Source organism: Micromys minutus (genome assembly GCF_963924665.1).
Source record: "Micromys minutus genome assembly, chromosome: 5".
In the NCBI taxonomy this organism is placed as follows: Eukaryota; Metazoa; Chordata; class Mammalia; order Rodentia; family Muridae; genus Micromys; species Micromys minutus.
This window is the reverse complement of record NC_137974.1, coordinates 2,526,685-2,551,558: the sequence shown is the minus strand read 5'-3', so window position 1 is coordinate 2,551,558 and position 24,874 is coordinate 2,526,685. Positions and strand designations below refer to the sequence as shown.

Below are 24,874 nucleotides of genomic sequence, written 5' to 3'. Positions count from 1 at the left end.
CTCCTGGCACCTCTGGTAGGAGAGAAGCACTGAAATAGAGCTGAATATAGATTTAAGAAAAAAATTCTTATTAAAAAAATTACATACTCTGGTCATTTGAGTTTGTAATGGCTTATCCTCAGAACAAAAAGGAGCGATCTTGGTGCAAACTTTTAAGTACCATCTTAATTTCAATTTTAGAAGTCTGTTACCACAAATGATTGATTTCCTCGGTAGCTACTAAGAAGGGGCTGTACTGGTCTAAGCCATAACATACTCTGTGACAAACCACTCAACTTCAAACAGAAGATCGGAGCAAAAAAAATAAATCATAAATTATTATGGGTAACAAGATCATAGCTGTTTAAAGGGGCAGGGAGAAGGCCTTCAGCCTGAGGTACATCAAAACATATCCAGTTAATTCTTCTATCGGGGAGAAGAGGGTGATTGCAAAGTAGAAACAGAATAATCAGTAAAAGAACACTACTGATCAGGAATGTCTACAGAGCTCGATCAACACTATAGGCCAATATTATAGCCAAAAAAAGGTTAAACTGGAGTTTTATCAAGGCTCTGACTATTGTCAGTGAAAAAGGTTCTTCAAGCCATCCGTAATTCTTGAAACTGGAGGGCAGGATAATGTTCATAGGTAATAGATACTTATAATTTTTATAAATGCCTAAGCCTTTTATTTGGAATCAAGAGGGACCAGGAATAATCATTAGTGGCCAGAATGTAGAAATTAAAACATCAAAGCATACCAAACAATAGACAAGGGTGAAGATGCTGGAAAATAGTTTTACTATAGGACAGAGTTCAAGAGCGCATAGTGTTTGATCAATTAAGCTCAAAGGAGAAGCAGAGGCAGGTACGGACTGAAAGGTACAGGGCCTAACAGCACTGCCTCGGGGGAAGGGGTAAGTTCCAGTTTCATCTGCAGCCCTTCCTCTCTCTTTAAAGGTGCTGAGTGTCCCTGATGCATGTATCAGTCAGCCATGGTGTCTGTTTCTGGGACATGTTATATTTTGGGTGAATGAAGGAGGGAAATGCAGCCAAGTTACTTTCCCCTCACACCAACTGGTCATCACAAAGTTTCCTTACCTGTTAGTGGGCCGAGGGTTGTGCTGTTCTGTTCTCTACCAAACAACCAACAAAGGTTATATCTCAGCATTAAGGAGGCAGTGACCACGGCAGTGTCTACTGCCTTCACTTCCTCCTGGCTCTGGCAGCCAGTGTGGAAACATACCAACGCTGAAAAGGAACAGTTATTCCATTATCTAACAACGTTTACACTCAAGTTTTTTCAAAGCCTGAAGATGAGAAGAAAGCTGAACCCTTCTACTTAGGAACATGCCCAACTCTGCACAAAGGAGAGATAAAAACAATGAACGTAACAGAGGAGGTGGAGCTGGCCCTAGGAAAGACAAATAGCCAGAGAACTTCACGGGCCAAAGGGGTAGTACGTGGTCCTCGCTTACGATGCCTGAAAGACTGCAGCAGACAGTGAGGTTTTCAAACGCTGCCCAGTGTTCTCTAACTCGGGGAAGAGGGGACCAGGAATGATAAAGGGGAGCAGCTCATTAGAACCAAGACCTGAACACAGGCTACCCAGAGAAACTTTCTAGTCCTCAGAACTCAGAAAAACTAGTGACGTTCCCACAGCTGGGACCGTCATTACAACTGTCCATGCTTCAAGCTGCCCCAGACAAACGCCCTTGTACTTCTGCACGTCAGCGCTATCGAAACGATACTGCAAAAATTAGCCCACAATAACCGTCCAATTCTAATTAATTTTGTTGGCAAACCCTTCCTTTTTATGACAATATTTCAATATAAACCATTGAAGATTACTTAAGAATTCTACATTAATGAAATTTAAGTCAAATTTAACGATAATCAAGGTAGTGTTTTAAAAATATGTTCAGAAATTATAAACAAGAGTTGAGAATTTTTTCCAAATTTCTCAGTTCCCCTCCAATTGTCAAATCATAGCCAATCATAGCAATACAGCTGGATGGAAACTGGAACACAGTGAAGGGCCACCGTCTTGAGCATCAGGTTAAGTTCACACCTTTAGCAAAAGCTCTAAGCTAATCACTTCGAAACCTTTATTTTTCACACCTCAAGAATACTTGTTAAAAGCACAGCCATCTTAGGCTTGAAAACAACAAAAACCAAAGAAAGAAAACTTTAAAATCTTTACATTCAGTTATAAAGCAAGTCCAGTGTGCGCTTCCCAAAGCCTTTGAGATAGTCCGTACTCCAGTCCCTTTGGCATGTCCCTCCTCAACAAATAAACACACAGATTTTGCCAAATAAAAATCACTTTGAAATTATTCAAGGGAGCTGGTACTCTTTTTTTTCTTTAAGTTAAAATTCTGGTTGGATTTGAAGATTTCATACAGAAAAATGTACAGTTTCAAGATGAGGTAGTGAAAGACATCAACAGTGTATCATCAGCGCACAGGAGTACACACCCCGCCCCTGCCCCGCCCCTGCCCCGCCCCCCCAAAGCACTCTCCCTTCTGACATTTTTAAAGGGAAAACTAAGCTTTCTGCAGGACTAAGACATAATTATTAGAGAATCAATTTCAAACCAAAGGTAATAAAACCTGCCGCGCCGTGCCGTCACAGCAAAGATGTGAACGGCCTCTGTACCCACAAGCTAGCGACCAGCAACACTCTGAAATTATCTACATTTCTGAAGATTCTTACAGAAAATCCAGCTATGTTCAAACCAAAAAGAAACACCAAGCATTATTTATATATACTTAGCATTATATGCATTTACACATCCCACTGAGAAAGACATGTTCCTTGGAAATGTCTACCAAATGAAGTTGTTTGTAAAATCTGCCCTGGGTGCTATACTATTAAATGAGGATATATGGCTTATTAGGTTTACACATTCTTATCAAAGAGAAAGTTATACCTAATTACTTTTAAACAATTCACTAGAACAACATTTCTTTGTCACTGCTTTTGAGGCAGGGCCTCACGTAGCCCAGGATGGCCTTGTTCTTCCACCCTAATGCTAGGACCACACAACAGTCCATACAGTCCACAGATGTGATGGTCCCTTAAAGACTGTGCAGCCACTGATCTAGTTGCACCTGCTGCCTACCAGCGTGCAGATTTATAAAGACAGTAGAAATGTCAGTCACCTACCCTGTAGCACTGACGTTTACTGCTTCAAAAGAACTTCAATTTTAAAAATGAACTTTCCAGAGATTCCTCTGTCTACAACCATTCCAGCTGGTCATCAGAAGAAAGCCCCCCTCCCCCAATAAATGCAGAATCTTTACTCTCTAGGCCCTAGAAGCATGTGTGACACTCTGAATAAATAATTCAGTAAATGTTTTCCAAATGAAGCATACTAGTCAAGAAAACAGTGAGAGAGCCACGTTTCCTGGCTAACAGACACACAGGTAGACAATACAGGGTCAACTTTAATTCTTAAGGAAACAACTTGATCCATGGTGTCAGAGTTCAGACAGGAGGGGAGAGCAAACCAGGCTCCTGCCAAGTGCCAGCCAGTTACATAGTCAGACCTCCTATCTCAAAACAAAAGCACCCGACAGACAACAATCCCATCCTTTTGAAAAGGGTAATGTTCAAAATGTTACTGAGGCTGAAGTCACCACTATATTGAAATGTCAAGTGTTGTGAAAAGGAAAACTGTAGGTAAGTAACCCAGTGTCTTCACATGAACCAAGGCACAGGATCAATTAAAAAAGATGAAGAATGAAGTCATCCCTAACACAATATGTTTAAAAGCAGTCAACATACTACAGACTAAAGGGCAAAGGGCAATCAGAAAGCAGACCTGCTAAGTTCTTCCCGCTATGGCAAATGGCGAAAGGAAAGGCAAAACACACACACCCTTAAATCTGAGTCTTCAATATAAAAAACTGTTTATTTGACCTACTCACATCACAGAGAGTAATTTTAAGTCTCAAGTTACTCAACTGTGCGTTTATAATTAGCCTACCTTTTCCCTCTCCAAGAGCTCCTTATGCCAGCTTGTTTTCTTAGTATAAGTTATTGGCTTTGTTCTTAAGACAGTCAAAAGACTCTGAAATAGGGGCTGGAGAGATGGCTCAGTAGTTAGAGCACTGACTGCTCTTCCAGAGGCCCTGAGTTCAATTCCCAGCAACCACATGGTGGCTCACAACCATCTGTAATGGGATCTGATGCCCTCTTCTGGTGTGTCTGAAGAAAGCTACAGCGTATTTATATATAATAAATAAATCTTAAAAAAAAAAACTCTGAAATAAGTTACTTTCAGATAAAATAACTTCTGTTGTATTTTTTATTATTTTTTGGATATTCTCTGTATTTACATTTCAAATGTTATCCCCTCCCCCTCGCTTCTATTGTATTTTTTTTTTAATTCTAGGCCCCCTGAGTTGTGCACTGCATGAATACACTCAGAAAGAATGAGAAAAGACAACAGGTAATATTCATGTTTCATTGACTACATCAATTCCTTTGGCATCTTAATCCATTTATGACAAAAACTGCCATTGGTCAGCAACAACAACAAAATGAGGAATACAACTGAAAAGGCCCTGATACGGCAAAGACATCAGATACAAAATACAAGAAACAGAACACACAATGCTGTCCCAGGTCATCACCTCCACAAAGCAAAGAGAAAAACAAAACCCTCTTGACCAGTGATTGAGACAACTCCAGCAATCTAGGCACTGGGCAGGACCCAGCAGCGTTCCTGCTACTAAACTCCCAGGCTAGCCCACGGGAGAAAACAGAAACAGGGTGAGCAGAACCCATGAGTTAGCCAGTACACCGCAAAGATGGCGAGCCCAGCACAGCACGAAGGCACTGTGGAGACACGGCCACCGAGAACAGGGGATCTAGACTGGATCCTTAAAAGACATTAGGTCAAAGTTCAAAACCAGCTCACAGACAGATACTGCTTTCCTAACTTCTAGAATTGTGATAGGAATGCCAAGGAAAGCTGGTGGTAGTTTCTAAAAGGACTGCACAACTCACTTTCTGTTTCAATATGAAAGGCTAAAATGAAAAGCCAAAAGGTGCTCAATCAGTTGCTGTAACCATGTAATACTCACTGAAAAGAAATATAAAGAACTTTTTTCAGATTCAGAATAATTTAGTCCATTGTTTCTTCAATAATTAATCTCAGTGGAAATAACAACAGTATGTCACTGTGAACCTAAAATTTCACAGTAGAAAACTAGAGGAAACTAAGAAAGCCTGTGTTGTCTACCGCTCACCAAGACTCCTACACAACACCCAGACTGCACTGCCCCCACAAGCTAAAACTGTCCAACCAATTTTCTATATTTAAAATCCTACCATCTTACTAATTATTCAAAACGTTCGGTTATTTCAACTTTTCAAACATTGAGAACAAAATTTTGATGGTGACAATGTCTAAAAAGAAAAATATTGTCAAAGAGAATATAGTGACGATGACAGACAAACAGACGGCTTTGAGTTCACAGGGCATTTGGTTTTAACCCTCTACAGTGCCACTGCTACAAGAACTTACTTTCTTATCAAGCCAGAGATATAAACCTCCACCAAGAAATAAACCCTGGTACTAGTTCAAGAACACTGTCTGCTCTTCCAGAGCACAGGGTTCAGTTCCCAGCACCACATGGTGGTTCACACCTGTAACTAGTTCAAAAGACCCAATATTGCCTTCCAGCATCCCACAGAATTAGGCACAAACACTGTGCAGGCAAAACGCCCATTAACATAAAATAAATAAAATTAACAAGGAAGGAAGGAGGAAGAGGAGGAGGAAGGGGACAGGGAGGGACAGGGAGGGATGGAGAGGGACGGCTCTGTGCAACTGTCTTGCAGTGGATCCAAATCCTGCTTCCAGCACCCTATACCAGGAGGTTTACAATCCTTTGCAAGTCCAGCTCCAGAGTTCAAAGTCGCTTCTGGCCTCTTCAGGTACTTGCACCCAAATATGTGTGTGTACCTATATATACACACAGTTAAAATAATGTTTTTAATGGAATGACGCTCACCTAGCATCCTTCACACAGTTAAAATAATGTTTTTAATGGAATGACGCTCACCTAGTATCCTTCACACAGTTAAAATAATGTTTTAATGGAATGACGCTCACCTAGTATCCTTCACACAGTTAAAATAATGTTTTAATGGAATGACGCTCACCTAGCATCCTTCACACAGTTAGAAAGTCTTTGCTTATTACTCAGAAGTAATGCCAGATTGTGGTGTTTCTAAAAATTAAAAAAAAAAAATTTCATTCTGTCCTCAAAGTTAGAGTTCAACAAAGACTTTAAAGCCTGAGTTGACTTCACAGTTTTCTGGCAGCCCAGTAGAGTCAACAGCTCTCTCCACATTAAATAGCATTATCTTCACAAACATCTTCCATGGCAAATTTTTCACCCTTAAAAAAAATGTCTTGGTCTACAAAGGACTTCAAATTTTATCTCGAAATCTTAGATTTCTAAACTATGCACGGTGGCTCAACCTATAATTCCCCACCCAGAGGCTGCCTCAGGAGGATCCCTGCTGGAGGACAGCCTGGGCTACACAGCAAATCCTACTGAGAATCTGAGCTACCTAAGTACTGTGGTCAAGTTACAGAGTAAGAACCTGTCTCAAAACAAAACCAAACAACAACAGTGAAATGTCTGTATGAGCTAGCTCCTTGGAACCTAATTTGGATTTTCTGAAGAATAGAGTACCACATAGACTCCATCCCTAATAAGTGCCAACTGTTTACAAGGCAGGACAGCTAACAGAGGTGTGCCAGCTCAGCACTTCGGAAGGCATGTTCCCAAGCATCTAGCTAACACCTTTGGTGCACTCTCATATGGCAATAACCACACTTTTATTTCTAATATGAATGTATACTTAGAAAAAGCAAGCTAGAAATATCGCCAACTCTTATGGAAGGATAATAAATATAGAGAGAAATGGGCTCAAGGAAATATAAAAAGCAAAAACCCTGGACCCTAGAACTTTCCTTTCCCCACGTGACAAACTAGTAGTATTTAAAAATAATAAAGCACAAACCCCTCACTTTGACAGTTTATAGAGAACTTCAAAATCCAGTTCAATAATCTGTAAACCTTAAAAATCCTGGCTGAGTCATTCTCTTATTGATCAGTCTCATTCACTCTCTGAGATGTTTACCATCCCACATGGGGCCGAGAAGGGAACAGATGGTTGTCAGGGCACTGCGCCCATCTAAAACAATCTTTACAGTTTCAGGTCCCTTCATCTAGAAACTGACTCTACTCTGGAGTGTTGCTCGGCCACACAACACAGTATCTCCCTAAATCCACCTCACTCCCATTAGAAACAAAATATTGAAGAAAGAGTTTTGTAACTGCTTCTGCATTTGTGAACTTAACCCAGGTATTCATCAAATACTCAGAATGGAATTCAGAAAAACAATCAACCCCTGATCTCCACTGAATGGAATAAGTTTTTTGCTTTGTTTTTGTTTCTAACAGAATGAAGGCACTCTGTATATACACCATGCTTGGTAGAAATGAGAAAGACAAGTTCTTTCATATAACCCTGGTGATCCAGACTATACCAAATATCACAAAGACCCAGACTGACTACTTTAGACGGCTTGTGTAGAAGTCTTGGCCTGGTAGGCAAGCTTTCTATCTTAACTGACAATAAAGGAACCCTCTTACTTGGTGCAACATGAACATCAACCATGTACACAGCCACAAGGAATTGAGCTGGATACATTACAAAGCGATCTCCTTTGATCTTCCCAAACAGTACCAGGGTTATGTTCTCGTCCCCACAGAACAGGTAAGAAGACTGGACTAGCAAAGTTTAACTCACTTATCAAAGTCATCCAACTAAGAGGTAGAAGAAAAAGGATCGAGGAGAGGTCTGATGTAAAAACTGATGTTCAGTAAAATCTACCTCATTATATGCTGAAAGCACTAACAGCTTTGTTGATAATTATTTGAAGTCAAAAGCTGTTGTGTGCACTACATAAGGAACAACTGAGCATATCCTTAATCTTGAAGACATTAAGATCTTTGATGTGTAAAGCACTTGAAGGTCTTATGGGCTTCCCTGCTTCATATCTTTAGCACTTCTGCTAAATACTAGGTAGGCATGAAGCACTCAGAGCTTCTGAGTCAACACAGTTCTATGGAGTTGTCTGTAAAAAGCTTTCTAGACTGACAGACAACTCCTTAATCCAGCTGGTGTCATCTTTACTTCCCATGGGTAGACCGGAGAGCATCCCTGGAGAGTGGGCTGTACCAGTTGCTTCACAAAAATTACCAACTGTCACAAACTGCATCTTTCCTTCCCACCCGCTCCAGTGGTTTATCGGCATCCTGGTTTTGTTTGTTCAACTCCTGGTGATGTGTTCAACCTCTAGCTTAGACCTGTCATTCACCACTCATGGCATTTAGACTCAGTACTACTGGGATTTAAGTTCCATATTCAAAAGCTCAAATACAGTACAGATGGGCTGTTAGACCAGACTCTATTCTTAAAAGTTTTTGGCTTTCACATATTAGACCTATTTATAATAAGCCATTGTAAAGTCTCATAGGCTTAGACTCTGAGTACATCTAGAAAAAAAAATAAAAAAAAACTAAAAAGAGATTCCAAAACGAGCCTTACCTTCCACAAACGTAACTTGTTAAACCCTTGTCCTGGACTGCTGGCCTGGCCTGCCTGGGGGAGACGGCAGGTCTAGGAGCAGTCCACTGTGGGAGTAAACTGAGGTGCTTTCAACAGCAGCTGCTTCCTGCTACTGGTGACCTTGGGAGTCATTGCCCAGTGATGACCTAAGCCAACACCTCATTTCCAAGTTCCACCATCACACCCCAAAAACCCCAGTTGTGACTTTCAACAGCTCCAGTGTTCATTCATGAACATGAACCAATGTGACTAACTTTTGCAACAACTCTTGTAAGACACCTACCACAACTTCTCCAACAACAAATGAATGTTACCTTCCAACAGAAAGGAGCAAATGGAAAATTTCCATTTTTAAACTGCATTTTTTTTAAAGATTTATTCATTTTATATGAGTACACTGTAGCTGTTTTCAGACACACCAGAAGAGGGCATCTGATCCCATTACAGATGGTTGTGAGCCACCGTGTGGTTGCTGGGAATTGAACTCAGGACCTCTGGCAGAGCAGTCAGTGCTCTAACCACTGAGCCATCTCTCCAGCCCCTTAAACTGCATTATTAAGCACTCATATAAATTAGCACTTTTGTAATTCATTAACAAACACAAGCTGCAGCAACTCAAAATTAAAGACCTGAGTCATAAATACACTATTATGACTCAATTAATTAGAATGAGGTTTGTGCTTTTTAAAACTATTTCAATGTAAGTTATGCTGAGACAAACACCGTAAGTAAGGCTGCCGGTTTCATTTACTGTTCATGGAATAACACTGTCTCACTGGATGTGGTAGCATCTGCCTTTAAATCCTGGCACTTGGGAGGCAAAAGGCAGATAAGATCTCTGTGACATTAGGGACAGTCCTAAGACAAACAGGCTTACACAGTGAGATCCTGTCTTTTAAGAAAAAAAAAAAGTGAAAGACGTGTGTATCCAGTTCTTCTGAACTGTGATTAGACTCCCACAATTCCAAGTTAAATACAAGGCAGTAAAGTTGGCAATTTTAACCACAGCAAAGGGAAGCTATCACTGTCTTTCTCTCGGGTGTCCATGGGCCATTATGAATTTACCATCAATGTATAAATCTACCAAGAGGAGAAGCTACAAAAACTGGAGCGTGACGTAGTCTGACATGAGGACAGAAGTAAAAACACAGAGCCCTGTCCCTCCATCCACCCTTCTTTTGAGAACGTTAAAACTGAAACAAGTGCTTGCTGGGAATCAATGTTGCCGATGTCAGCGGCTGAAGGAATGTGCACGCCCAGCTTCAGACAGTAACTGATGAGCGTGTGGTGGGTCTCCATGAAGGAAAGAACAGTAAAGACAGCAGCTGGGGTGTATGCAGGAGACAAAGGGGAGAAGACAGCTGAAAACGCCGGGCCATCACAGAGATTCTACAGTGAACTACAACATAGGACATGCCCGTGCTGGGCTTTAAACGCAATGCAGGTGGCGGCGATGGGAAGACCGACTGGGCAGGCTACAGGGAAGCTGCACACACTGGGCTCCTCACACCCAGGCTGGGCACCACCTCCCACCAAACGGGTGCTGTGTCCACTCAGTATCAGAGACAATGAGCTTCTTTACCTTCGTGCCCAAAGGATACCTAAAGACACAGCCAACATAGACCCTCAGGGCAAGGCCCTCACTCAGCCTATTTTAGAAATTGTATTTACTAGGCAAACCCATCAAACACCACCATCTTTTAAAAGTAAATTTTAAAATAGGACTCTGTTCAACAAAAACAACAACAAAACCTATGTATAAGTGTCACAAATACAAAGTTATCTAAAGAGACCAATCGAAAAAATGAGCCTCAAGTTAAACATACAACTTCCTTAAGAAACTAAGTTAACTGGAGTCTTCTCATTTCTTCAAAAATAACAATGATGAAAACAGCCACCCTTTTCAACTCAGCAAATCAAAACACAAAACACAAAGGGGCCCTCTAGTATATCGAAATATCTTTATTAGTTAGTAATTCTAATGTGGTAAGAGAAAACGCGCTACACCCCAGTGCCTCCCATTGCACTTAAACTAACTTGAGGAAGCAGAATATTCTGGTTCTGATCACAAGCTGCAAAGGTCTGATAGCTGGACTTGAGATTTCAAAGGACCAGAAGATGAACTAACTCTGTAGGCATGAAGGAATCTCTAGAGTGAACTAAATGCAGGGATGCTGTTCCATAAGTGGGGGTTCTGGTGACTAGAAATGGGAGAGTGAGCTGAACGGCAGCATTCATCTCACACACACACACACACACACACACACACACCGTTTCTGGTCAGTAATTTTGCTGCAGCCATGAGCAGAAAGCCAAAGTCCAAACCCTGAAACCAGAATTCCATATACAAATCCCAGATCCCATACAGGCAGGTGACCCTGAATAAAAGGCTTCTCTCTATATCCTGTTTCCTCACCTGTAAAATGGGGATAAATATGAAGCCAAAAAAGATGTCCTGAGGATTAAGAAACACCTCCGTGCTCAGACAACTCAGGACAGTATGGTGATCCACTGTCCTACCCCAAGACTGCCATCGATGTCACTGGAGTGTCAACAGCACACGGCACACGGCAGAAACTACCAACTCCAACGCAGGACAGAGCCTCAAGACAGCATAATCCAACTCAACGTGCTTAGTTAAAAACACATTGAGAACCACATGAAAGTAACCTTATTACTACTGCTACTAAGACACATCATAATCATGTGGCAATTTTAACTGGTAAATATCATTTCAACTGTGTGTGCGTCCTGGTCAATATGCTATTTGTTCGTATGTATATACACACTAAGAAGGCCTAAAGACAAAAAAAAAAACACAACAAAAGGTAACAACTAAATCACCCGAGTGAGCTGTAAGAGTTAAGTTTTTATCAGTAAACAATTACGTGGGATTTCAAGAATCCCCCAACTGGGCAGTCGGGTGTTACTGCCAAGACGTGAGGGCCCTGGAAGAGTAGGCCATTAGTTCCTCTGTCTTACTACAGAAAGCTCACAGTTGCTCTGTGTCTCCAAGGATGAGCAAAGCCACCCACCATGCACTGTGACCTAACACTGATCCCTTATGAAACCAAGTCACGGTAAGTCTCCCCAGTCACCACAAAACGGTTCTGACAGGCAACGGGGCTGAACCTGGCCTCTGGTGATCACCGCACTCCTTCATTTCCCTCCTGATGGTGGGTACCGCTGCTGTTATTATCACTGTCATCAGCTTCTCACCCTTAAAAAGCGGTGTCCCCCAATGGTGCATGACACACACAGACGGTCATTACAGCTTACTGTTAATCCCGACCACGGCCAGCCCTTCCATGGCTCTCCCTCTGAGGAACTCTACCCTCTTCTGAATAACAGGCAGCTAACAATGACCACGAGTGAAACACATCACAGAAGTGTAAACCACCGTTTACTAAGCTGGTCAGAAACACAAAACCCTCAACAGAAGCCAGGGGCCCGATTTGAACAGCTGACAGCAACGGATTTCCAAGATCATTTCTAGATATTTTAGAACCATTTTATGTAAAATAGCCATGCCTGTCAAACGTGGAAAAAATACCGATCATTCCAATTACAAAATAAATGGAGGCTTTTTTGCTGTTGTTTCATTCAAGTTAAAAAAAATTAACAGCTTAAGAGAATACAAAATAAACAGTGTGCTTGTTTAGAAAATAAAACAGCCAACTCACAAGCACCAGAAAGTAAAGCAAGTCTCAATCATATCTATCAAAGAAAAGCCTGATGGTGTCACACGATAACGTCTAACGATTTTAATTCTATTCTCCAAAAAGATACCTTTGAGTTCCCTGTTCATTAAGAGTAGGTTTTCTTCATTAAACACTCTCACCATCCCTGTGAACACTGAAATAGGTTTGGATACTAGCAGTTCACGGAGGTTAAGATTCTATCAGATAATCACAGAGTAACAAATTATAACAAATAACTTTTAATTAGTTTCAACAACCTAAATTTAAATTGGTATATCAGAGGCCCTCCCAAAAGCTACCAGTTTAGGCGGGTGTAGTGGTACATACCTGTAATCCCAGGACTCGGGAGGCGAACCAGGAAGATCACAAATTCACAGCCAGCTGTGGTTACATAGCTGTTTCAAGGCTGGCCTAGGCTACATAGCAAGATCTTGTCTCAAAACAAGGAAAAGGGACAATTAGACTTTAAGGAGCTGGCCTTGGGCATGCTTATGTTCAAGAACTGCATGTGCAGAGGCCCAGAGAAGAATGGGTGGCAGGTAAGAAAGGTCAGTGTCCTTAGGGACGAGGCGGGCGAGTGGCAGCCCAGGGGTAGAGCGCAGCAGAGCATGTGGCTGGCGTGCGTCAGGCCACAGGCCCCATGCCCGGCACTGAGAGCAGCGAACCTTTCCTTTCCCCTTTTCTCTGCCTCCTGTCTGCCAAGAACAGCGAGCCCTTGCCACATGCTCCCGCTACAAGGCCACGGGGCCAAGCAACCAAGAACAGAACCTTCTAAAACCAGGAGCCAAAATAAACCTCTCCTAGGGAAATGGAGGCTGACAGGAGGCCAGGAGCAGGCAAAGACAGGAATTACCTTACAGCAGAGGGGAAGGCTTTCGGGAGATCTGGGCAAGTGAATTACACACAAGACTGCCACATGAAGAGCCTCAGACTGCAAGACAGTGCCGGAGGAAGGCAGGCTGTGTGCAGATCGCTCCGCGAGAAAGCCACGCTCACCGCGTTTCTTTACGTGGAGGCTGCTGTCTCTTAGACTGGAAACTGTGCCAGCAGAAGAGGTGGGAGACAAAGATGGATGTTTCCTTCAGGATGGAGCCAGTGAGAAAAAAAGACGCAGCACTGTGATCTTAGTGTCCAAAGTGAGCACAGCTGCCGGCCTAAGGACAGGTGTGAGGCTGACAACCCGGAAGAGAATCAAAAGGCCAGGAAGGCTGACACAGAGTCTGGCAGAGAATATCAGAGAGACCAACACAGAGTGGCAAGAAAAGTGAGAAACCAAACAAAACAAAAAAAAAAACAAAGGGGCTGCAGCCAGCAGGAGGTGGCAGGACTTTCCAGTCAGAACAAATCAGGAATCCCAGCATCTGGAAGGCTGAGGCAGGAGAACTGCTGTGAGAGGCTGGTCTCTGCCACCCTGTCACCAAGCCATCGCCAAGCCTGAGCGCTGAAGTCACACCCAAGGAGCTCCAGGCCAGGTCTTTTCAGTTGCAAGTTTTAAATTTCTAGACAAAAAAAAAAAAAAAAATCACATCTATTCTTTTGTTATTAAAGTGAATTTCTAAGGCCCTATCTCAAATAAATAAAGGGGAAGGTAAAGAAACGTAACCTTATTTAAAAGCAAAAAAACAAACCAGGCCGTGAAAAGACAATAGTAACACAAATCTATCTAGAAGCTAGAAAGCAGATGGTTGAGTGACAACTGACTTCGCAAACAGTAAAAAACAATCAGATTTGGCAAACACTAGAGAAAGCCAAAAAACAAACCCAGCTTAAACTTTGCAAAGCCCCAAAGGCCAGGAACTGGCATCGCCAGTCACTGTGGGGATGGAGGCTCTGAAGAAGCGGGTTTAGCCAGCTTGGTCCTGCTCCTTACCCAGCACCACATCTGCAGTCTCAGAGGGGGACTGAGGGAGCCAAGCACAGCAGAAAGCAAGGGGGGAGTGGAACATGGCTGAATGAGACGTGCTGGGGACCCAAGACTTTGCATTCCTCCACTTGCCCTCCCTCCCTGCAGCCCCTGTGGACACGCCTTTCTGCAAAAGTCAGGAAAGCCTTCTTACAAGGCATTGGATGCTAGTCAGTCAGGTTGCCATGGCCAACAAGCTTTGCTGAGACTCTGAAACCAGCATTGCAACTAACTGCCAAGGAAGGGAACAGAACGTGAAAGACAAAGACCAAGGCAAAAAGAAAGAACTGAAACCTGGAAAAAGCAGACCGCACAGAAAGAAAACTTTTAAAGAGCTAAACGTGATGACACGCTACAACAGGGGCTGGGCTGGAGAGTGGCAAGTTCAAGGCCAGCCTGGACTACACAGAGAAACCCTGTATCAAACAAATCTAACGTGTTCACAGAGCTAAGAGAATTAAACTCAAACAGTACACAGCTTTAAAAGGGGGAAAAAAGGCAAAGATCAACAACAGAAAAGCTCTTGGAAATTAAATGTTTAAGAAAAATTCAAAAAAAACAAGGAAATTAGAAGATCAGCCAGGAAGGCCCAAATTTATGCAAATAAATTTGAGGAAATCATTTTGGGATGTAGTTCACAGGCAGATCCTTTGCCAAGTCTATGAGGCCCTGGGTTCAAACTCAGTACCCCAAACTTCCCAGGCTGAAGTAGCACACAGCAAAAATTCAGGAGCAAAAGCAGACTCACCCTCCCCCACCATGCCCACACTCCATCCATGCAAGATTCAAAACACTGGAAGCAAACTTTAAAAGGTTTCAAAGATTTTTTTTTTTTTAATGAGGAGAGAGGAAGAGAGGAGAATGAAAGAGAGAAAAAACAAAGACAGACCACATACGGCATAAGAGACCAAAATGGCTACAGAATTCTCAAAAGCAATATGGTAGCTTGGAAGTGGTGCCAATAAAGCTGTGAGACCACAATTTTTGCAACCTGGTATCCTTTATCTAAACCAAAAAACCAACTGAGTGTAAAGGTAAGTTGACACCACTTAAAAATAGCAAACAAACCAAGAGTGAAGTCAACACTGGCTGTGGAAAATGAAGATATACCACTGGAGAAATGAAAGAGAATCCAAGAGCAACAGTTGAATAGCGAGCCCAGGTGACAGGCCAGCAGAGTGACACTGGACTCCCTAGTGATAATCGGGGACGAAACGTGGGGTTCCATGGGGACAATACACTCCAGCCACTGACCCCAAGCCGAGTTCCGCACTAAGAGCAACCCCAGTGAAATGGTCTAAGTAGCTCTCCGGTCCTCCGGCAATGAAGTGCGAGCGCACGAGCAACCACCAGAGAACTGAGGAAAGGCTCTAGCCAGATGGAGATCAAAGCACACACAACCTGGAGACCAGGAGAGAACCGTGTACTGATGAAGGAATTCTGAGGGGGACCCACCCCTCCAATGCACCAAGTGTCTGGTGACAGACAGAGGAGCAGGCAGCCACAGGACATAACTATTGGGAGAAACTCCTGGAGCAACACAAACCAACAGGCAGGTATGTTTTATCTGAGAAATTTACAAACACAAAGTAAGGATGGTTCTTATTTGATAAACTCTTAGGAGCATCGTGAGTTAAGTTCTGAGAGTCTTCTAAACTCACCGAATCTACCTGATGATTCTGAAAGAAATGCTGGTGCCTTGTTTTCAAATGAGGAAACTGAGGCATGAGCAAACTAAACAGCCTCAAATCATAGGAAAAGAGCGGGGGACAGAGAAACGCCTTCTGAGCTTCTGACAGGCACGCTGAAGCCCGGCAGAGACAGGCTTGTCAAAGAGGAATCATCTATACAAAACTGAAGGGATTCTAGAGAGGGAATCAGGGAAGGAAGGAGGCGGGAAGTAAAGACTTTTATCCTTTAAACTGTACGTGCAGTGATAGTGCACACACACCTCCAGTCCAGAAGCCCTGGGAAGGCAGAAGCAGGCTGGTCTCTGAGTTCAAGGCCAGCCAGGGTTTGGGGGCAAAACAAAATAAGTGTGGTTCCTTTTCCATAAGAAAACCCTGATTTCCAGGCTGGGGAGAGCTCACTCTCCCACCTTACAAGATGGGAGGTGCTTGCTATGTACCGTGTGAATCTGAGTTTGGACCCCAGAACCCACAGAAAAGCCTGATGTATAGGCAGAGGCTTCTAATCCCAGCACTGAGGAGACACAGACAGGATCCCTGGAGCTCGCTGGCAAGCAAGCCCAGCCAACAGTAAGCTCCAACTTAGTGAGAGGCCATGTCTCAAAAAATGAAGTGGACACAGCTGAGAAGCATTTAAGTTGACCTCTGACTTCATAATCACATACAGGCATGCAACAAAAAAATAAACATAAGAAGAAAATCCACTCATTCCTGTATAATGCTTGACTTACTATGAAACAAACACAATTTAGAAGAAGGCTGACACCATGTCACCTTAAGGAACAAGAAGATAGCAAAGTCATATTGCTCATTTCATTTATTACATAAACTATAGCACCCGGATTTCTAATGGTGTGGTTGACAGACAATACGAACTGTGCCTTGACAGAAAAAACAGAAAAAGATCTGCTAAGTTTGTTTTTTAAAAAAATTTTTTTTTGTTCCTGCCCTTGTGGGAAAGACTGATAAACATAATTATCACCAAATATACAGTACTTAAATAGAGACAGTAAAATGTGCTAAGGAAACACCCCCTGGGGAAGAACAATCTTTCAGAGGGAACATCTGAGCTTTGCTTATAAACAAGAATTTCACATAAGACTGTGCTAACAAGTACAGAACATAACAGTAAAATAACTATCTTTCTGTTCCTGCAAACAGTAAGTCACATTAAAGGCAAAGACATTGAGATCTTTATAATAAAACAGCCTTTAAAGAAATAAGTCCCATGACCTTCCATCCACACTGGTAGGGTTTTTAGTCTCCTCTGAGCATCACAGGTGGTGAGTGGGCAACCCGAAGCCACGTTCTACTGAGCATTTCAATCTCAAGAGAGCACAGGAAACACATACTCAAGGATCCTCCGCCACCAGACAGTACTTCCTGGGTCATAACCCTTTCTTCCAAAGGACATCACTGGTGACAAAGGCTGGCATGGAGGAAAGGGAGTGGCTCTAAGGCTGCTTAGCTTCTGCCTCTCCTAGGTATTTCTCAATTATCTCCCAAGGGCAAATTTAAGTGATTTTTTTTTAAACCAAACTACAGTGAGATAAAAATAATCTGCAATAAAACACAATTAAAAATAGACCTGGATGGTTGGTCCTGCGTGATCCTTGGCTGGGGGACTAAGATCTTAGAGAACTTGAATGTGTCTAGTCTTGATGACTCAACTTTGATGTTAACTAACACAGATTTGTAATAAAGTTCAAAGGCAGTCTGAGGACCGCTCACATTAGTTACTGCAGACAAATGCTTCACATTTCCTCTTGTGCTTTCCTGGAACATAACTCTATCCCACTGACTCCTGAGCTGCGTATCTGCTGGGAAGTGGTTCTGCACTCACACTGGGCTTCACTACAGACAGAAACTAGTGTGAGGATCCTGACTTAACTGTACACTGCAGGTCTTCCCGAGGCCTACCATCCCCCTACCAACAGGAGGAAAACAGTGGATGCCCTCTCAGGAGCCCACCGTCAGTAATTAAGAAAACGTTCACAGGTTTGTAACCAGTGTTTGGTTTCCATCTGTCTGTCACCTGTCCTTCACATCTCAGCTAACATCAGAATTATATAGTTAGCTTTTATATTATATATATATTTATATTATCATATATACACACAGTATTATAGTTCGTTTTTATATTTTATGTGTATTTATATTACATATATATACAGTATTATATAGTTTAACAGGAACTTCACTCAGTTCACACACTTTTGATTTAGGAAACAAATAGAGTGAATAATTCCTTAAACTAAAATTAGAGGCGAGGATCAGAATGATAAAGATGAAATTAAAGGTTGAACAATAGTTATAATTGGACTATTACAGAAACTACCTCTTAGAAGTCTATCTGGTGAAGTATTTTTGTAGGAAGGACTACATTTAGTAACAAAATTTAAGTATATGACTATCAGAGAAACAAAAACACTGAGAAGTATTTTCACCTGTTCCAATTATCAAGACCTTTTTTTTTTTTTCTCTTTTTAACGACTGGGGAAAAACGAGAACTTCACTAAAACACGCGGCCTTGCTTTCATATGTTCAGGATTCCCAATGTAAACCCACAAATATACAAATAGAATATAAATGCTTCAACTGGAATGGCTGCAAGTTTAATGTCAAAAAATCTCCAACAAATACTAGAACAATTAACTTTCTTGAATTTTTTTTCAAAACTTCAGAGAAAAAGAAGTCTATTTCTGTTCACTGTTAATATACACTGGCAAACTTGCAAAAAGAACTTTTCCTTTAAGAAAAAGAATAATCTTAAAGTAATGTAGAAATAGAGTTCACAGCTTCTCTGGCTATGTGATTCTCTAAGTGTGATTAGCATATTATTTCCAATATAATTGAAAAAAAAAATGCTAGCCTAATACTGACATTCAGACTGGCTGTCTTGGTGAGAGAAACATGGGACAGATAGCATGTATACCATCAGCCCTGTAAGACTGACTTCGCTCTCTTTAAAATGGCTACCACTTTCATCTACTCTCAGAAGAATGTACAGCATTACTACCAAGGATAAAGCTTGGCATTTTGCCCTTGAAAACTATGTGTTAAGGCTCATATCCCTCTTCTGTTCAGATAGTTTACAAAAGCCGGTTGCTAACAGTAGGAAGGCAACCTGTATCACCTGGATTAGGTCATCTTTCCCACAGTGCCTTGGGAGGACAAGCAGGTAACAGTATCTTTCACAGCCTGAGATCAAACACACTAGGAAAGAAAAGGGCTGTGTGGCAAGAACAAGTGGTAACCACAGCCCCCAACAAGGAATGATCATAAAGATTTTAGCAGCTCAAAAGAATAGCTTTAACTATTTCGTGGGATAACAAAATGTAAGCTGCTTCTCACAATCTTCTCAAAAGCACGTTATAAATAGTAAGATCTACCTGGTAGCCCCAAGCCTATTTTAATGTACACTTACACCTTCTAACTATGGTGAACATGTTCCTAACCTAGTCTACCTCCCAACCACTCTGAAACCATTCTTACTCTGGAAAACTTACCATGAATATGCACTTCTCACATGCAAACAAAAAGATATATGTGTGTGTGTGTGTGTGTGTGTGTGTGTGTGTGTGTGTGTGTGTGTGTGGTTTTAGACTAACTACACCCACACATACTGCTACTGCCGAGATTATTGAACTGCCAGATGTCTGCCAAAGCACATGGTCTTACCTCTCGTCCTCGCCATCCACCAGGGGTGTTGTCAGCGGTAGCACCTTCAACGGGAAGAGAGAAGCAGAGGCTGCTAGGCTGCTGCTACTCCCATCTGAAACTGCTGACACTCCCCCACTGTCACCACTGAGAGTCTGAGGTAAGCCGCCTAAGGAGGGCTCCGCTGGGCGCCTGGGATCTTCCATTTGGCTTCCAATTGCCTGAGCTAATGATTGTGTAGAGAACTGAGTAGAACTTAGTGGTATCTGTTGTGCCAAAGGCAAATTTATGTTAGTGGCTATCAATGGAGATTGACTAACACTTTGAACCAAACTGCCGTTTTGGGTGGCTGGGGGTTGTGCTATATTCTGTGGTGGAACTAAGTTTGTTGGGACAGAAGGCATTCCAGGAGCAGCTGAACTAACCTGATTTGTAACAGAAATAGTGCTAGCAGAGGGCAAAGGACTACCTGTGGGCAACGGCTGGGAAGCGACTCCTTGAGCCACTGTTTCTACTCCCTGTGGCTGGGGAGGCACGGTTACCAAGGTACTCTGGGGTGCAATAACCAATTGTTGAGGAAGGCTTGAAGCACTGGTTTGAACTCCCTGATGAAGGATCCCAGTTGGAGCAGGTAGGACTACTTGTGAAGACGGAGGAGCACCTTGCTGAATAACTGAAGGTGTGATTTGGGTAGAGGGCTGCTGTACTGCACTGGGCATGTTTGCAATCTGACCACCGGTTGGTACAGCAGACACTGCTGTTTGAGCCTGGCCAATAGGCTGCCCAGATGCCCCTGCAGGCTGTGCTTGTGCTGCTGTGGGCTGCACTGGCAGCTGGATCCCTTGTGGCTGAGCCACAGGAACCACTGATGCTCCTGCTCCTGCGGAACTGGACTGTCCAGAGGACACTGCTGCTTGAAATATTGGCTGCGGCTGTACGTACTCTGAAGTAGGATTTTGAGTCACTGGCTGGCCATGGCCTGGAGCTATCTGTGTAGGAACCATGGGTTGCTGCTGCCCATATTGTAACTGCTGGGGTGGTGCCCCTGGAAGAGGAGTTTGCACGGGAGGAGCTGTCTGGGAATACGGCAGCTGGGGTTGAGCCAGACTGGAAATGGAAGGCTGTTGACCTACAGCTGACGCTACACCAACCACGGTGACAGGTGAAGGCTGGATACCAGTTGCTGCACTCATAGTGGCTTGCAGAGGAACAGGTTGAAGACTTTGCTTCTGCTGAAAGCTCAGTTCTTGAGGCTGTAACTGTACTTGTGGCATCTGTGACTGAGAAATACTCTGTGGACCCGGGCTGCCGAAATCAAGCTGCTGGAGGGCCACGCCTTGAAGACCTGGTGGCGCAGGTGGGAGCGGGGCTCCCATCTCTCCACTGCCCACACTCTCTGTGTAGTGACTCAGTGTGCTAACACTACTGCTCACGGAACTCCCACTAGTGCTCTCCCTCTCCGAGGATGACACTTCCGTGGGGGTTTGCTTCACAGTCTCCACCACCTTATTGATGGCCACGCCTTCTGTAGCCGGCGCAGCATTTTCTTTCTCATAGAATTCAGTGCAAGTCCATCTACCTTTTTTAAAGGGTTCAGAAGTACAGTCTAACTTCACAACTCTGAACCTTGATGTGTTCACCGTTGGTTGTTGCTGCTGCTGCTGCTGCTGACTTGAAACCACTCCCACAGTGATACCTGCAGCTGCATTAAGGACACTGTTAGCAACAGGAGAGGAAGAAACGGTACCATTGCCCATGCCACTCATGACATTCACATTAACAGCACTGGTCACTCCAGGCCCACCACTTATGCCAGCAGCATTAGGAATATTGCTTGTACTTATATTAGCATTACCATGGGCGCTGTTCGTCACGCTGGGGCTGAAACTACCCACAGCAGCAACATTAACATTATTCACGGCGTTGGTGCCAGTAACCGAATTTATACCTATGCTGCCTGTGGTGCTTGGAGCACGGATGCTTGTCATCACTGATGCAGGTAAGCCACTCGATGGTACAGCAGGAGCAGGTGCGACTGGACCACCACCATCAGAGCTCCCAGCTGTAGAGAGTTTCCTGGACGCTGGGCTCGTGGGTGGCCCTCCAGGAACAGATGTACTGGCCACAGCAGCATGTGATGAATGGTGGTGTCCATGGTGAAGGTGGTGCCCGTGATGAATGTGATGGTGGTGATGGAGGTGGTGTGGATGAGCATTCCCATTGATCACAACGTTCTGTTGTGGAAGGTGGGGCTGGTTAGGAGAGACTGCCCCAGGTGTCTCAGCTTCCTGGAAGTTACTCAGAGTCTCCTCTGAGGAACTGCGTTCAGGCTCACCTAAGTCAGTGGCTCTGGAAAGGGAGACATCCAGGATCTCGGAAGAAGAGAGATCTTCCGTGTGCGACTCATCCAGATCGTCATAGCTCTCGGTGTCCTCTGCTATGCTGTTGTTAGAGCTGATGCTGGCAGAGATCTGAGCCGGAGTAACGCTAGTTATCTGGAAGCCACTTTTCTTTTTCATCTGAGTTCCGCCTGGCGCAAGAGGCTGTCCCTGCAGCTGAGCCTGAGAGAGGAGGTTCAGGCTTTGTGGAGGCGGAGGCTGTGGTCCCTGCGCGGAAGATGCAGCAGGAGGTGGCGGCTGGAGCAGCGAAGGAGGAGAAAAATCTTCAGAAGATGGAGCAGCACCACTGACGCCGGTACCTGCTGCACTGAGAGCAGAGGCGCTGCCACCACCGCTGCCCCTTCGAGGGAACATTGCCGGGTGCGCCATCTTCCTAGCACTAATGTCTGCAGCAGCGGCCGCCGCGGCGGTGGACTCTGGCGGCTGGTGCATTGTGCTGGGTACCGGGGGGCGGAGGAGGCAAGTGCAATTTCCTTCTGCACCGTAATCTTTGTAAGGAGAAGCCGGAGAGGCGAACAGGACCTGAAGCTCCGCCCGACGCGATCCCTCCTCCTCCTCCTCCTCCTCTGCCTAAGGCGCCGGCTGCTCGTGCCTTCGAGGGCTAGTTTCGGGAAGGGAGGATGAACCGGGTGAACCAGGTGGCTGGGGAACCGAAGGGGGACCCCTTCAGTCCTTCGCCATTCACTTTCCCCTCCAGTCACACACCCCCCTTTATATTCCGCTTCACGTGGGGTGCGGGGCAGGAGGGAGGGGAGCCCAGGAGGGGGCGGGGGAGGCGAGGAGAAGCGAGAAATGCCCACCTTCTTTGGCCAACTCCGGAGCCAGCTCAACCCCCTCCTCCCGCGGCAGCGGCCGCTGCAAAGCCCCCTCCGCTCGCCCTGCACCGAGACAGCGCGGAGCGAGCGGTCGCCCGGCCCTCGCCACCCCCGGCGCCGCGGCCGCCGGCGAGCCCTGAGCTCAGCGTCGCTCCAACCTCCCCTGCCGGCGCGGCCGGCCCCGCTCGGGCCTCCCCCCGCGGCCCGCGGCCCCTCTCAAACCCCCTGGGCTCGCGACGGCTGCTCCGGGAGGAAAGGCTGGCCGCGGCTGGGGCCCGGGCGGCGCGGCTGCGAGCGGGGCGGCGGCGGGGCGCCCGGTACGGTGAGCCCAGCAACGAAGCGCGGGCGGGCGCGCAGAGACGCCGGGTCCTCGCGGAGCGCGGCCGGGGCGCGGCGGCGGCGGTGGCGGCGGCAGCGGGAGCCCAGGGACCGCTCCATCACTGGCAGCCATGGAGCCCGAGCATTTTCCTCCCTCGGGGCAGGCGCTCGGCTCGGCACTCGTCCTCGGGGAGGAAGGGCGCCGGCGCCCGGGCTGCTCCGGCCGGCGGCGGGACGTGCGCGGGAGCGGAGGGGCGAGCTCGCGTCCTCTTCAGCCCGCCGGCTGGCTGGGCACCGAGCTGCTCCCGCGACCGGGAGGGAGGGGGCCGCGGGCGGCGGTGGCTCCTTGTCGCGGCGGCGGCCAGACGGGGCTGGTGCAGCGGCTGCAGCCGACGCCGTTCAAAGAAATGAGAGGTGGGGTTGGTCGCGGGCGGCGCGGGGCGGGGGAGTGGGAGGGCGTCGGGCGAGGAGGGGGCTGTGGTGGTTGTTACTAGTGCTCTGCTCGGGCTGCTCCGTAGCCCCTGCTCTCTCGCGGCATCAGGAGAGGAGGGACCAGCGCCCCAGCGCGAGAGGAGGAGGGTCGAGCTCTGACCGAGGAGAAGGCGGGGGGAGGGGTCGCGGAGGAGAGGAGGGAAGATGGCGTCTGCGCGTGCGCGCCGGCGCTGCAGACATAAAGCCCGGTCTGACTTGGGGAGGTGGCCTGTCTTCGGACTGCGCCGAGCGCTCGGCTCGGTCTCCACGGAAATTGCCGAAGGCCGGCGGAGCTGCCGACGCCTGAGGGCGGTGGGGGGTGGGGCACTTGGGCGCGCGAGCGAATCCGGGTCGCGTGGAGGAGCTAGGGTGGGGCGTGGGGGCCACGCCGCGCGCGTGCGCGCAGGTTAGGCGTGTCCGCTGCCGTCTCCCACGCGGACCCCGGCGAGGCGGGTGAGGAGCGTGCCCTGGGGCGGTGTCCCCCCGGCCTGCTGAATGGGTAATGAGGCTTTTCTCCTCAGCAACAGCATCACGAGTTGCAGCTCCCAGGAGCCCTCCGCTGCTGCCACGACATGAGTCAGGCTTTCTTCCTCGGCTCGTGGCGGAGCCCTCCTCCTTCCCCTCCTCCTCCTCCTTCCCCTCCTCCTCCTCCTCCTTCCCCTCCTCCTCCTCCTCCTTCCCCTCCTCCTCCTCCTTCCCCTCCTCCTCCTCCTCCTTCCCCTCCTCCTCCTCCTTCCCCTCCTCCTCCTCCTCCTTCCCCTTCTCCTCCTCCTCCCCCTCCTCCTCCTCCTCCTTCCTTCCTCCTCCTCCTCCTCCAAGCAGCACCTGCTCCCCCCCACCACCCGCACCTCCGACGCCCCTTCCGGAGGTGCCCCTCTGGAGTCGGGTGTCCCCCCACACACACACACACACAGCAGTGGTACCTTTTGTGCAGAGCGCTGGTGGCTGCCACGCGGTCCTTCGCCCTTCGACGGGCAGGGGCCAGGCTGCTAGCAGATGACATGGATGTTTGCAGTGAATCTCCCAGGCCCCTCCATGGAAAAGCTCTCGCTGCAGGGAGTGGTCCTTGCTGTCCCTTCTCATCTGGTGGGAAGAAGCGAGCGGGCCAGGCCAGCTAACTAACCAACAGGTGGAGCTTCCCTCCAGCCATTCATTGTCTTTGTGTCCTTACCGTGGCCCTTATCAAGGTAAAAGGTCAGGGCTTGGTCTTAGTGGAATTTAAAGGAAATTTGTGAAGAATGCCTTTTAGGGCTAGAAAAGCCAAAGGACCAGCTAAACC

General features: G+C 46.1%; 1 protein-coding gene across 1 annotated transcript in view; it reads right to left on the bottom strand.

Annotated features, from left to right (window-relative positions):
* The window catches only part of TSC22D1 (TSC22 domain family member 1), an 89,371-nt gene extending 65,700 nt beyond the window's left edge, over positions 1–23,671 (bottom strand). Inside the window, exon 1 of the mRNA XM_080916675.1 lies at positions 19,614–23,671. Coding sequence (XP_080772801.1) covers positions 19,614–22,423 — 2,810 coding nt within the window. The 5' untranslated portion in view covers positions 22,424–23,671. The remainder of the gene's footprint in view (positions 1–19,613) is intronic.
* Positions 23,672–24,874: the final 1,203 nt, after the last annotated feature.